The following is a 13,881-nucleotide window of genomic DNA, read 5'->3' as shown; positions in this document are numbered from 1 at the left end:
ATAATCAGAACGTCGCTCCTTAGCAATTCGGTAATCTGTTACTTCAAGGAGTTGCACGGAGAATTGCTTACTTCAGACGGTGTGCCCATATCTCGGGAGAAGATTGAGGGAGATTCTCTACATTTGACCGACCAATCGATTACTTTGAAATCTTCTACAACTTTGCTTCATTCATCGTATTGCGTCTCTTCTAGCAGACATGTTCCATTCAAGTCATTGCTCGACAGTTTTGATAGTAGTGTATATTATCATGGGCAATATGCCCCTAGCAAAACTTGTATGCTTTGAAGAAGCTGAGTTTGCGAATAACTTGGTGTGTAGTGTCTCCTTACGTAGCTTAACGGCTCTATCTATTAATTATTACCACAAAATTGAAGGTTGATAGCCAGGCCCTTAATCAGGGATCATAAAGAGCTGACTATGACTTGATTGACGGAGTCTGTGAATATCTGTTAAATGCTTCTTGAATCATCGAGAGCACCCGTCATCTTAATCTCTACTTGCGCTCCTGGGATTCGACAAGCGCTATCGAAAGGCGAGAAGACCGCATATAGAGATGAGACTTAGGCTGTAAGGTAAGTTTAGAGGCAGAAGTATTCTCGCTGTGTGAGAAGCTCATCTTCCTAAGGCGACAGTGGCTTCGTCGTTGAATCGACCTCTGATTCCATACGAATCCTTAAACAGCTGTTGTGTATCTAGAGCTCCCAAATTCCTCGTGCCCTCTCGTCATGTAACCGAATTCTGGCACTCAGATTTAAGTCATTGGATAAACACTAAAATTTGGGGGGTATCATGCATTTGCTACCAATATCTGCTGAAATGAAGAAAGCAAATTACAGTGATGCAGGCTTGTTTTGTGAATCCGTGTCATACAGTAAAGCACAGTCTCTCCTTCCTTTCTAACGCCGTGTTTCCCAACTGTCGTTGCTCTATGGTTCATCATCTCAACGTTAACCCAAAAAATGATAATCGCCAAAGGAGAACTCATTGCTTCGCCAGATCTTCACGTGGATTCTATCAGCCGCTCCTCGACCTTTCCCCTGGCCAGCACCTCGTGAATCCGGTCATTCTCAATCGCCCTGATCCGGCTCCTCGCGTGCTCCAACCTCTCGACGCCGCGATCGATGGTCTCGATGTGCACACTGAGCGGCATCGGCCCCTTTGGAGAAGAGGCCGCCACTTCAGGCTCCGCGACCCTATCGCGCAGGTCGTCCAGCCCGGCCTGGATCTTCTCCAGCTCCACGATCAACTCTGACACTTGCTTGACCGCGTCGATCCTCTGCGAGTCGACACGGCGCAGGAGGGAGAGCTGAGAGTTGAGTTTCGAGAGCCGGCGGTAGTTGGCTCCGACCAGTGTCCAGATGGTCCAGAGGACGTCGTCTTTGCGGGACTGGACCGATTCTTGCGTGCGCGTGACAAAGTCGTATATGATCCCCAGGTAACTCTCCGCCTGGCTCAGGGTCTTCAAAACCGCCTGTGCCTCGATAATCAGATCAGCGATTTTGTCGCCGACCAAGGCCGTATGCTCAACGTATTTGTCAAGCAGATTCCGCTCGGAGAAAGTCGCCGGTTGAAAGGGCGAGAATATCCAGGTTGTGAAGTCGCTCAACAGGCCCTGGCTTTCCTGCTCGGCTACCAAGCCATCGAGGTAGCGACTCGTCCACCGGTTGATACTTATCACCGAGTCTACTGCGGAGCCCACATGGGAGTTGAATTTCTGCAGCTCGTTTGACGCCGACCGAGCCGTGTCGATGAAACCGTCGAACTCAAGGACCAGCTCATCTTTGCCCTGAAGCGAGCTGTAGCGGACCAAGGTGCGCAGGTCTCGGATCGAAGCCTCAGAACGCTTCATTTCCATTGGCAAAGAGACGCCGTTTGCGCTCTTCTCGAGAACCTCCTCGAATCGTTCCTGGACGTCCATCAAACCGTCGAACTCCACGGGCTGGTTGGCCCCTGAGTGTGGTATATTGGGCCCATGCGTACAAAAGGGCAGGTCAAGGTAAGAAACCCCAGGGATGCGACATATCGGCGAAAGCGAGGTATAAATTGATTGGGTAACCATATTCTGAGCGATTATGAGCCCTCCGAAGGTAAAGTAGATAGCGAGAGCGGCAGCGAGTGGTTTCTGCGCATATCGGAAGGCCATACCGACCACACCACAAGCCCAGGCGATGATGTCGTAAAGTGCGTGGGGAAGATCTGAGGATATGCGTTGGCCGATACTTTGGGGCTGCTCCTGAGGCAGAGTCTGCTGTCGTCTTTTCGTAGGGCTTCCACGAGCCTTTGCCATGGGGCGCTGTCGTAGAAACTGTCCGTCACCTGGCCTGACAGTCCGGGCCGAGCCAGAAGACGATCCACGGCGCGGACTGTCGACGTCGACTCTAGGCATATAGAATTCGGGATCTGGAGCGTGGCTCTGATTCTGGTTCCTTGCGGATCTTCGAGCCACGACGGGTACTGACGGCTGGAACGGAGACCTCATAATGACGCGTTCATCGTCGGCTTTGCTGATAAAGTCCTGGATGGTGCTATCGTCTTGGGAACCTCCTATATTCCAGCTTCCTCGTGAGTGAGATGAGAGCTGCGATAATTGCGACAAATTTGATAATTGGGATGGTCCGGTCGATAAGGGAGTCCCGTCGTCAAGGAAGTCATCGGCAACAAGAGATGCATCGAAGCTGTCATGTTCTCCCTCAACCATGCGCCAGGAGCTCTCCACAGGAATCTCCTGCCTCCTCGGCCTCGAGTTGCTCATCTCTGGTAGCCAGCTGCAGAAGAATTTGGTCGCTGAAGCAACAGTCCTGAGTTTCGTATTTGTGGAATAAGATTCGCAGGCGCTGAGCTTGCACACTCCGTACCAGCGCCTGCGCCTGCGCCTGATATTTATCAGACCCCCGAGAGCGAAAGACTGGTTGAAGGTCGACGCTGTGTTCCGACAAATGGGACCGTGGTGAAGTATAAAGATGGGCGAGAGGATGGGAGTGGCGAAACGCGGTTTTGGGTGTGCTGCCTGGTTAGATTCTCTCAAGCGCGCCGGGGGTGCGATAACGTGAAGCGGCGCGTCCGCTGTTCAGCAATCAAATGTCGGTGTGAGTGAGTCACGATCCAGCAGGCAGCCTTGTCGATTGTTGTAGCGAAATGAGAGGCCCTAGACAATGCCTTGTTTCGTTTTCGAACGCGTTGAAGTGATGTCTTTGTGGCCGTGTACTTGTGTTGTTCACGGTGTGGCGGCAGGTGAAGGAGATGGTAATGTACTTTCCCTCGGTATCCTGGATGACGTCGGGTGAGGCGGGACGGCCTGTCACCCTCCCCGGTCAGCTGGTCCCCTGCGGCCGGCTCGACAGGGGTCCGTCAAAGTACAAAGGTACATGACGAGCGTGCCTGGGCACAATAAACGCTTGCTATGGGCCCACCTCACCTACACTAGCCGGATTCCATCTCTTGTCGAGGAGGATTCCTAGAGCTTCGAATGTGTGTCCAGACCTGGGATTGACAACGCCATGCTGGGCACAAGGGTCGCGAGGGCCTCATTACGATGTGTACGGCATACCAGGCTGCCAGCCTCACGGAGAGTGCTGCTCCAGCCGTCAACATGTCAACAGCAACGGCAGTGCGCGAGCTGCCCTCCACCGAAGCAGTCCCCCCTCCCGAAACCGCCCGCTGACCACCGCGACCTTGCCGTGCAACAAGAGCTCTTCACCACCTCCATCTACTCCCCTGGCAGTCCTATCTTCTTACCTGCTGGCACTCGCATCTTCAATCGCCTTGTTGAATTCCTCCGCCGCAAGTACGTCAAGTATGGCTTCCAGGAGGTCATCACCCCCACCATCTACAAGAAGGCCCTGTGGGCAAAGTCAGGTCACCTCGAAAACTATGCCGACGACATGTTCACCGTGACGAGCACATCACCGTCGCGGCGCGATACCCCGACTGCTGCTGGAGAAGAAGGCGGGACTGCTACTGAAGAGGAGGACGAGTACGGCCTGAAGCCCATGAACTGCCCCGGTCACTGTCTCATCTTCGCCGCCCGCCGCCACTCCTACCGCGACCTGCCCATCCGGTACGCCGACTTCTCTCCGCTGCATAGGAACGAGATCTCGGGCGCCCTGAGCGGCCTCACGCGCGTGCGCCGCTTCCACCAGGACGACGGCCACATCTTCTGCCGCCCCTCGCAGATCGAGGACGAGATTCGGCGCACGCTCGACTTCGTGCGCGAGACGTACGAGACGTTCAAGCTGGGACCTTACAGGCTGGTGCTGTCGACGAGGCCGGCGGAGCATTACATCGGCACCCTTGAGGAGTGGGACCAGGCCGAGAGCGCACTGAAGAGTGCGCTAGATCACGCGGGCCAGGAGTGGACGCTGAACGAGGGCGACGGGGCGTTCTACGGGCCAAAGATCGACATCATCCTTAAGGACTCGGACGGCAAGGAGCACCAGACGGCGACGGTTCAGCTGGACTTCCAGCTGCCCAAGCGCTTCGAGCTGGAGTATGAGGCCCCCGCGCCAGAGCTGGAGCAAAGGGGCTTGACGGCTTCCGACCCTTCCCAGCAGGCTGTTGTAGGTCGCGTCCGACCCGTGATGATCCACAGAGCCGTGCTGGGCTCCGTGGAAAGGTTGATGGCGCTGCTGATTGAGCACTACAATGGCAAGTGGCCGTTCTGGCTGAACCCCAGGCAGGTGGCTATCATCACCGTTAACGATACGGAACCTGTCATGGCTTTGGCGAAGGACACCATGGACGTTCTTCTGGGAACGGAAAACAGCCGCAGTGAGCCATTAGTAGATGGCGAGGCAGCCCCGACTTCAATCAGCCACCCTTCACAGCTGGCGGTGGACCTGGACGACAGTCCGCGGAGTGTAGGCCTGAAGGTCCGCGAGGCGAAAGCCAAGGGCTACGGCGCAATTGTTGTGATTGGGCCCAAGAACGTGGAGAACGGGAGTGTAAGTGTCAACGTGTCAGGCATGCCTTCACTGAGAGATCAGAAGAATGATGTGCCCATGACTGTGACGGAGTTGCTGCGGTTTTTAGAGCTACAGGTAGACACATACCAGTAGGTACAAATGTAAAAGTTGTGATACCCTTCTCTTAATCAAGATTCTCCCGCTCAGAAACCCTCTTCGATGTGATACACAAGTAATCTCGCTCGGAGCGACCACGATGCTGAGAGATTACGATTCAGAGAGTATACCCGTCGCTACTTGTCTCAAATCACTTGAGATCAATTGGTCTATGTAAATTACCGTCTAAGAAGTTGAACCAGCGACCAAAACCAAAAAAGACAAACGCCTTCTTCCCACACGGGAATCGAACACGAACCCCGGGGAGGGAAGTCACCACAGAGTATGCGAACGCAGGACAGAAAGGCCAAAAAAAATCTTACACGTTCTTATGGCGTCTTTTTGGATATTCCGTCACCAGGACGGTGGCTTGCCCCACGTGGCCTATGATCTCTTTCACCTACTCGTTCCAAGCCGGCGGTCCCATTTTCCCAGTTTGTCGCTCCTAGAGATCCCGTGGTTGTGCAGCAGAACTGCCAGGCCGGGGATGTGCTTCCAAGGGCACAAGATCAATCAACCTGCTGCGGTAAACCGCTGCGCCAACAGCCCCCATCTTGAAGGTTCAGGTGGAATCGAGGGCCTTATAAGGGCAGTTCGAGGAGGGACTCAACATGGGATGAAAGCTGGGCGGGCGATGTCTATGGCATAGAGGCGGTCTCAGTGCGACCATCCATCGATGCTCACAGCGTCCGCATGAGCGACCTGCGAAGACGGTATATACCTCCTTAATTACCACGCTGCTCACTCGCCCCTCTCCTCCTCCTCATCGCTCCACTGCACCTCCTCCTCCCCTTGCTGGAATACCGCCTTCTCCATCAGCGCCAACGTCTTGCGCACCGGCAGCCCCACCACATTGTCCACGCTCCCCTCGAGCTTCTCGATCAGCACCAGGCCCCCGATCCCCTGCACCGCATACCCGCCGGCCTTGTCGGCGCCCTCACGTGTCCGCACATACGATTCGATGACGTCGTCCGGCAGGCCGTCGACCTCGGTGGCAAAGAAGACCTTGGTCTCCTCGGTGTGGGCGGCGATCTCGTAGCCCGGGTGCGAGGCGTCCGCCTTTGGGGCCACGCACACGACGGCGGTCAGGACCTTGTGCACGCGCGTGTCGCGCAGGTGCTTGAGCATCCTGACGTGGTCGGCCTCGCTGCGCGGCTTCTCGAGGATGCGCCCGTCCTTGGTCACGATGATCGTGTCCGCGGCGATGACGAGCTCAGGGTCGGCCGGTGTCTCGGCCTTGGAGTTGGCCAGCTCGGCCTGGGTCTGGAGGGCGGACTCGTAGACGTCCAGGCATTTTTGGCGGGCTGTTGCTGAGACGTACTCGTAAGGGCTGTAGTCTTTCTTGGAGAGGTCTTCGGGCTTCGTGGAGGGGAGGATCTCGAGGTCCTTGAGGCCAACCTGTGCATGGTGAGAGCTGATAAGCATGGAGGAGACTTCAGTTCTGGGGTCAGAGATTTCATGCTTGACTTACCTGTGCCAAGAGTGCTTTCCTCCTTGGTGAGGCCGAGGCGAGGATGACTCTCTTGCCCTTGAGATGGCTGATAATGGGCAGCTCGAAGGGGAGGGGCCCCTTTTTGACAGGGGCGCTCTGCCTCAGCCGAATGCCATGTTCTCGGGCGGACTGGATATAGTCTGGTGGGTTGTCCGAGGGCACAGATGTATAAGCCATTGCGATTTCGCGGTTTCGAAATGTCAGGCTGAAGAACGGCATGCGACTAGGAAGTTGTCCTTAGGTTGAGGCTCTCTCCTACCTAGACCGTCAAGCGGCTGGGGCGAGTCAGCGAGTGACGTCTGCTAGCTGGTAAGGGAAGCCAGACCCCACTAGCTCAGGGGTTCTGCTGGCCCTAGGGAGGCACGGGAGGTACCTGGCGCCCGGAAGGTGATCAATCAATCAATCGTGGTTGAAGGTTCCCCGCAAAATGCTTGACATGTCCCGGCCGGAATGAAGATTACTGTGTAGATGCAGCTGCAGGGATACTGCGGATCTGCGACAGTACATCCTCTATCACATGTCTGCCTCGCTTCTTGCTCAACACTGGTCACGCACCTCTGTCTCATCGGTCTCAAGTCACTTTGTACTTTCCCAACAGGAAACAAAAGCAGGGGCGGGAGCTGAGGCAGTAATACCTCGTCATATTTATAACCATACCTTAAAACGGAGACGATACTTTTTCCAACGTATCTTCACGCTGCCGACGTTACACATTCCTTGACCATGTCTTCTCCCGAGAAGTCGTCACCTCCGCGCGACGGCGCCAACGGCCAAGACGAAAAGCCCCGGTTGACAGAAGAGCAGAAGCGCCAGAACCACATTTCTTCAGGTACGTATCCATCTCACGAATCAAGACCCACCCAAACTATATATGTGTGTGCGTATATACACACAGATACATAGCCATAGATCGATCCTGGCTGGGCCAAAGCGCACATGTAATCACTCTAAGCCTGATGCGCCACATACCGTTTATGTCTCCATCACATCACCCAACGGCGGCCGGCTGACATCTCCGTAAAGAACAAAAGCGCCGTCAAGCCATCCGCGATGGCTTCGACAAGATGGCTTCCATCGTCCCCGGACTAGAGGGCCAAGGCCGTTCCGAGGGACACGTCCTGAATGTCTCGGTCCAGTTCATATTGGAGCAGATCGAGGAGCGCCGCCGGCTAGTCGAGCAGGTTGAGGCAAGAGGTGGTGTGGTGTCCGATGATCTGAAGGCGTGCGTCACCACATTTGCGCCCCTTTTCCCCACTGCTGGTATACCACGCACGACGGAACTCTAAATACTGACCCGTAGAGTACAGCCCGCTGAATGTGGACCTAAGCAAGGTGAACCTCGAACACCTCCAGCAGCGCAACGGCAACGCAGGCGGCTCGGGGCTGTGAGCGGTGATGGCCTGCTGGGACGCAAGCCGGCTATTTAAACGCAAGTGGTGGCAGTTGACACCTTAAAAGCCCTTAGGCTACACCAACCAGATATGTTATCACTATTGGTGTTCATCCCGTGGCAGCCCCTGACCTAGTCAGGACATCGCAGAAAGAGTTGCGATGCTAGGTTCGTGACTCTTAGAGGACGGGGATCAGAAGCGATGTAGGAGTGAATCCCAACGAGAAAAGCATCGGTCAAGGTGCCGTCGGGAAGGCAATGAGTGTGCATGATGGTCTAGGATGCGCACATGGACTCTCAGGATCCGACGGGCAGGTCCCCAGCCGAGAGTGGACTTGGACATGCACTGATTTGGGGCGTTTTTATTTTGAAGCGAGACTACCCAAGATGGCAATCGGAGGACGGCTTGACGGTAACCTCCTCTGCTAGGTCCCGTGCATCGAGTGGGTGCGATTATGGCCCTCGGAGACGATTCTACCTCAGAGTATGGCCAATATATGACCATTTCAGTTTGCAGTAAGACGCGATATTGCCCCAATGAATACGGAAGTGGCCAGGGACATCGACTTTGAGATCGATGAGTACAATTGCCTGAGGCGCTGAGAGTTATGCTCTTTCAAGCAGTGCCTAATGAAGTTGCAATACTTGATGAATAAATGTACTGTCCCCATCACTCGAATAAGTGAGCCTCATCCAGCCGACGCCCAACAAATCCGTGTCCGTACCGATCCAGTGCAATACCATATGCCACCACCCAAGGGCCTTTGAAGTGGTGAGCCGGTTTCTCAACCACGAGAAATATTCTATGTTATTTATATGTCGCAAAAAGCTTTTTATTCGCGTCCGACCTGCCAGCGGCATCATGACTTGGCATACAACTACTATCTTCCATAAGATTTTCTGAGGATAGCAGATGTATAACACTCTCGTAAAGCCGTTGTAAAAACCGCCCGGCACTGTCATCACGGCTTCGGTATACGCAGCGGATGCGCCTCCGTGTTGAGCACGTAATCATCCAAACTGATCAGATCGGGCTCCGAGAAGATGAGATAGAAGTACTTCAGCGTCTCTGCGAGCCAGAAGCTCTCCATCGAGTCGACCTTTTTGGGCGTGCCACCCCTGGTGACGTCGTCGATGGCGGAGAAGCCGTACTTGGTCTCGGTGACCTTCTTGATACTCTGGAACATGTCCCAGGCGATGTCCTGCCACTTTGAGTCGCCTGTGATGCGGTACAGGTAGAACACGCTCTCGATGGCCTCGGGCCGCAGGTAGTATCCAGGGGCGTGAGCACTGGAGAAGCCCTTGGGCAATTTCTTGCTGCCCTCCTTCTCCCACCGCTCCTCGTCCCACGCGCACTTGCCCATATTCGCCTCCTTGCAGGGGATCATAGCGAATTCTTCAGGCATGACCCCCGTGGGCATAGCTTCATAAGCCCAGGCGCAGCCGCGGGCCAGCCTCTCGCCGATCTCGACGTCCTCCTGGATGTCGAACAGCTTCCCGCCAAGGGCAAACATGCCTCCCACAAAGCAGGTAAGGTGCTGCCCCTGCGGCAAGAGATCGATGATGCCCCTGCCGTTCGCGAGCACGGTGCCCGAGAAGAGGATGTCGACGTCGCTTTCCGTATCCGGCAACATCGGGCGAAACAGGAGGAAGGCCTTTGCTGTGTTCATGGCCTTCACGTGCATCTCCATGTAGGAGTCGTCTAGGCTGCCTAGCAACGCATACATCTTCGGAAGATACTCATACAGCGAGTCGGCCATGGAGCCGAGCGTGAAGGAGCTGTCGGGTGTCAGGAAGCCGTTCTGCACGTCCACGAAGGTGGGCCACAGCCCTGGGAGTTTGGTGCCATCCTGTGTCCGCTTGAGCTCCTTCTTGATTCTCTCGGTCGCATCGAAGAATTTGGGGTCGCCCGTCAGCTGTGTCAATCGTGTGAATTCCATGGACAGGCTTCCGACATTAGCGGAGATTTCGCGTGTGGACGGCAGAAGCTGGCCTTCCTTGGCCCTCTCGAAGTTGAACGAGTTGGCCGGCATGCGATTCGGCGTATCAAACGCACTGTAGAGCATTTCGCCGAGCTCAGTCGCCTTCTGCAGGACCACAGTCTCGTTGCTCAGGTCATATGCGGCGAGGAGTCCTCCCAGATACCTTATATTGTCTCGAATTAACTTCGGCGGTAAGCGATATCCGATGAATGGGCAGGACTTTACCGTATGGTAGTTTCAAAAGTACTGCAGATCTGGTGGTCCGGGTGGAAATCCCAATCAATGGAGACGACCTGATGAACTGCCTCCTTGAACTCGGGCTTCATATCCATTATCCACAACGCATCTAGGGAGTCGACCAGTGTGGCTCCCCATCCTGAGAAGGTGTTCGCCCCCATCAGGGAGATTGGTTTGAGCTCGTCATACCCCCACGCGTATTGTCTATAGTTGTGCCAGCACTTCTTGAATGTGTTTTTGATCTCCTTTCTTCGTGATTCCTGGACTCCCTGGCCCTCTTCGAAGTCGAACTGTACCTTGGGCAACTTGCGCGGAGGGTCCTGGGAAGGGCTCGCGTATGACGACACAGGGTATCTTTGTTTGCGACGGGCCCAGTCATAACTGCTGTGAACATATGTATAAGGGTGGTTTATATAGAGAGCGAGGTTCGAAGTTTCGAAGTAATCAGAGGAGAGAGTAAAAAAGGAGAGTGCCAGGACGAAAAAGACAAACAACACCAGCCTCAGAGGCTTTCGGTGGGTGCTCATGAGAGCCATTGTCTAGCAATGGGATGAGGACCAGTAACAGGGCAAATCAAGGAGAGTCCTGAACGTGTCCCTGCAAAGGATGGACACGGTGCTTTAGAGAAAAGGGACAAAAAGAGAAAAGCAGACCAACGTCTCCGATTCTCTGTCAGACAACATGCTGACATATGGGCCGCGTCCATGGGCCCAGCTCCCAACTGCCCGTCACGCTGCTCCTGGCCCAAAGTTGGCAACAGACAGGGATAGCTGTCGACCTCAGGCACATGCTGCATCTTCATTGATTCTGAAGAAGCCTTGACCCACCGGCGGGACATCGGGGACGAGAGATGATCGGCAGCGTTGTTGCAGGCTCGTCCAGTCTTGGTCCCGGGGAATAGGCCATGGAGGCCATGGAGGCCCACCCTGGTTTCAAGGCTGGGAAGCAGCGAAATGCCATGATTCAACCAGAGAGAACCGGCTTCGTATAACATGTGAGTACGCGCCTTGCAGGCTCTGAAAAGCGAGTAACCATGACATCATGGCATGGGGAGTTCGTATTTACTACGCCTGGGGTTCGTTACCGAGATCGAGAGAAGCATGTGGGCCCCGAAATAGAAGTTGTGCAAAAAAGGGGTGTTGCGGTGGACAAGCGGGTCAGGGTCTGGATCAGCGACCCGGGGAAGGAAAGTGTGCTGTGCCATGCTCGGCAGCCAAAGCCAATCTTCATTTCACTCGTCGAGTCCCTACTCTACCAAGCATCGATGCATCGAAACGGATCAACACAACACCATTTTCAGCTGATACGTGGCTGACATGATCGACATGTGATTCACTGACCCTTATCGTGGAAAAAGAGGGTTATTCGTATACGAAACAAGAGGATATGGACGCAGCGGATCGGACATAGCAGCAACGACTGAGCCAAGATGATACATCACCTCGGGCTGCTGTGGCTCATATTTGAGTAAGTATTAAATATTTGAGCACGCTGGTAAAGGATCAAGGCACCAGAGGATACGCGATTTAACGAGTTACGATTGTGGCATGACGGATATGTTACCCAATAAGCCATGAGATTTGAGAATCGAAAAAATCTGTCCACGGGTAGAGTGTCATTCATAACAGCCTACTCAAACTTTAGTAAATAAAGTTCTTTAAGCCTGTGAAGGTCTCCTTGCTTGGGTACGACTTCTTTTGAGTATACACACCATCTAATAATAAAAGTCAGTTCCGCGGCAGCCTTCCTAGGATATTGCAAGAAGCTCGAAAGGACAGGGTTTGGTAAAATCAAAGGGTGCTTCACGTACCCTGACGATGGTCACGCCCCGGCCGCGCTCCTGCTTGGGCCTGTGGGAGCGCGACCAGGTCTCACCCGTCGCTCGCCAATCTGATATGGGAAGAAGGCAGGGGGGAGATCAACATATGACCAGCATATATCAAGGAGAGATACTGGCGGCAGAAGGTCGCGAAGCCCGGTCCCTGTGCCGGCGAATGACGTGGTGCGTCCGGCGCCGAGTCAGATCCGGCTCCGTAGTGGGCTCAGTCAGATCGACCCCCGGCTCGGGAGCTGGAAACGGCCGTCCGCTCGTCCTCGGAGCAATGTCACTGTCAACCAAGCTGTCCGTTGCCACTGCTGCATTTGTATGATCCATCAGTGACAAGATATAGCTACTCCCAATATATGTTTTGCTGGTGGTCGTAGCTTTGTCCAGGTCCTATCCTGTGACTCTCAAACCATGCTCCTGAGCACGCCTTAATGCTTTGCTTGGTAACCTCAATAAAGGTTTAAACATGTTTGCCCAGGAATTGTAAGCCATCACGAATGTTTATAAGTCCGTTGGCTTCTGGCTCAGTGATTGAGCTTCGAAAATATGGTACTAGAACCCGGATGTCCATGGGTCGACGGCCGGGTTGGAGCAGGTGGGTGGATACAATACTTAGGTACCTGGGCAGCCTAGGCGCCCAGCCTTATCTTATCGGCCGCAACCTTAAGATTTTCCCAGACATTGCCAGGCACTTTGGACCCTGCCGCCGCATCTTCCTCGTCAATTACCATTCAACGCCACGGCAAACACCAAAAATGTCGTCCATGCGAAATTCAATACAGCGCCGCTCTCATCGCGAGAGAGGTCAGATCAAATCCCGTGAAAGGCTGGGTCTCCTCGAAAAGCACAAGGTGCGACTTCTTTTAACTCCAACTCCCAGTGGACCGCAGCCACGACCTCGCTGACAGTGAATCAGGACTACTCCCTTCGAGCAAAAGACCACAAGAAGAAACAAACCGTCCTCAAGAGCCTCAAGCAAAAGGCTGCCGATCGAAATGAAGATGAGTTCTACTTTGGCATGGTTTCCCGAGGCAAATTCTCCTCAGGGAAGCTCGCAGACGGAAAGAAGTGGACCGGCACGGTAGCCGGCGACAGAGGAAACAAGGCCCTGGACATCGATACCGTCCGACTTCTCAAAACACAAGACATCGGCTACCTGCGCACGGTGCGGAACGTAGTCGCCAAGGAAGTCGCAGAGCTCGAGCAGAAGGCTGTCATTGCAGGGGCGCTTGCGGGCGTGGACGACAACGATGATGACGAGGAGGAAGACGACTTTGACAGTGATGATGACATTACACCAAGAAAATCAAAGCCACAATCAAAACCAAAGAAAATCGTGTTCGCTACGTCAGAAGAGGAGTTGGAGGAGAAGCTGCCGGAACCAGAAGAGGATGACAACGACGTGGACATGGGCGATGACGATTCCCAGGAGTCTGGGAATGAGAAAGACGCTGAGTCAAGAAAAAGAGCACAGAATGCAGAGCGACTACGGCAGAAGTTGCGGAATGCAAGGAAGAAATTGAAGGCCCTCACGGACGCGGAGAATGAGCTCGAGTTGCAACGGGCACGGATGGCGAAGACGGCGACAGTGACGACCACCACCAGGAGGGGCCAGAAGATCAAGGTTCGGGAGCGCAAGAAGTAGAATTGTAGTTTTCTGCTCTTGCTGCCGCAGGCAGGGCAACCGATGTTCAATTCGTAGGACATCAAGAGTTTGTCCTCTCTACCCGAACATCGTGCCCTGCATGGGAGGTATCATGGGGAAAAAAAGAAATACAGAGAAGAAAAACTCCCCCAAAGACCAGCCTATGAATGCATCCTTCGACTCGCTCGGAACCATTACCCGGTGTCTTGCCCGTCATTTTACTCATCCAAGTCGTACATGATATCTA

General features: G+C 54.2%; 6 protein-coding genes across 6 annotated transcripts; 3 read left to right on the top strand and 3 right to left on the bottom strand.

Annotated features, from left to right (window-relative positions):
* Positions 1-1,003: 1,003 nt before the first annotated feature.
* Positions 1,004-2,755, bottom strand: J7T55_000483 (uncharacterized protein; the record flags this gene model as incomplete). The annotated part of the gene is made up of 1 exon (XM_053135763.1): positions 1,004-2,755. One exon carries the CDS (start codon positions 2,753-2,755, stop codon positions 1,004-1,006), a length of 1,752 nt encoding a protein of 583 aa, XP_052986556.1.
* Positions 2,756-3,500: 745 nt separating this feature from the next.
* On the top strand, positions 3,501-5,057 carry J7T55_000482 (uncharacterized protein; the record flags this gene model as incomplete). Its single annotated transcript, XM_053135762.1, has 1 exon — positions 3,501-5,057. The coding sequence occupies one exon, from the start codon at positions 3,501-3,503 to the stop codon at positions 5,055-5,057; it is 1,557 nt and encodes a 518-aa protein (XP_052986555.1).
* Positions 5,058-5,801: 744 nt separating this feature from the next.
* Positions 5,802-6,729, bottom strand: J7T55_000481 (septum formation protein maf; the record flags this gene model as incomplete). Its single annotated transcript, XM_053135761.1, has 2 exons — positions 5,802-6,458; positions 6,532-6,729. The coding sequence occupies 2 exons, from the start codon at positions 6,727-6,729 to the stop codon at positions 5,802-5,804; spliced, it is 855 nt and encodes a 284-aa protein (XP_052986554.1).
* A 546-nt stretch (positions 6,730-7,275) lies between these two features.
* On the top strand, positions 7,276-7,941 carry J7T55_000480 (helix-loop-helix dna-binding domain-containing protein; the record flags this gene model as incomplete). Its single annotated transcript, XM_053135760.1, has 3 exons — positions 7,276-7,381; positions 7,576-7,774; positions 7,860-7,941. The coding sequence occupies 3 exons, from the start codon at positions 7,276-7,278 to the stop codon at positions 7,939-7,941; spliced, it is 387 nt and encodes a 128-aa protein (XP_052986553.1).
* A 963-nt stretch (positions 7,942-8,904) lies between these two features.
* J7T55_000479 (endoplasmic reticulum mannosyl-oligosaccharidealpha-mannosidase) lies at positions 8,905-10,697 on the bottom strand (the record flags this gene model as incomplete). Its single annotated transcript, XM_053135759.1, has 2 exons — positions 8,905-10,087; positions 10,150-10,697. 2 exons carry the CDS (start codon positions 10,695-10,697, stop codon positions 8,905-8,907), a joined length of 1,731 nt encoding a protein of 576 aa, XP_052986552.1.
* A 2,047-nt stretch (positions 10,698-12,744) lies between these two features.
* Positions 12,745-13,634, top strand: J7T55_000478 (uncharacterized protein; the record flags this gene model as incomplete). The annotated part of the gene is made up of 2 exons (XM_053135758.1): positions 12,745-12,840; positions 12,906-13,634. The coding sequence occupies 2 exons, from the start codon at positions 12,745-12,747 to the stop codon at positions 13,632-13,634; spliced, it is 825 nt and encodes a 274-aa protein (XP_052986551.1).
* Between the last annotated feature and the right edge of the window lie 247 nt (positions 13,635-13,881).

Source organism: Diaporthe amygdali, assembly GCF_026229845.1.
Source record: "Diaporthe amygdali strain CAA958 chromosome Unknown NODE_59_length_222216_cov_65_098826, whole genome shotgun sequence".
NCBI classification, from domain to species: domain Eukaryota; kingdom Fungi; phylum Ascomycota; class Sordariomycetes; order Diaporthales; family Diaporthaceae; genus Diaporthe; species Diaporthe amygdali.
The sequence above is the reverse complement of the archived record's forward strand: the minus strand, read 5'-3'. Positions and strand labels throughout refer to the sequence as shown.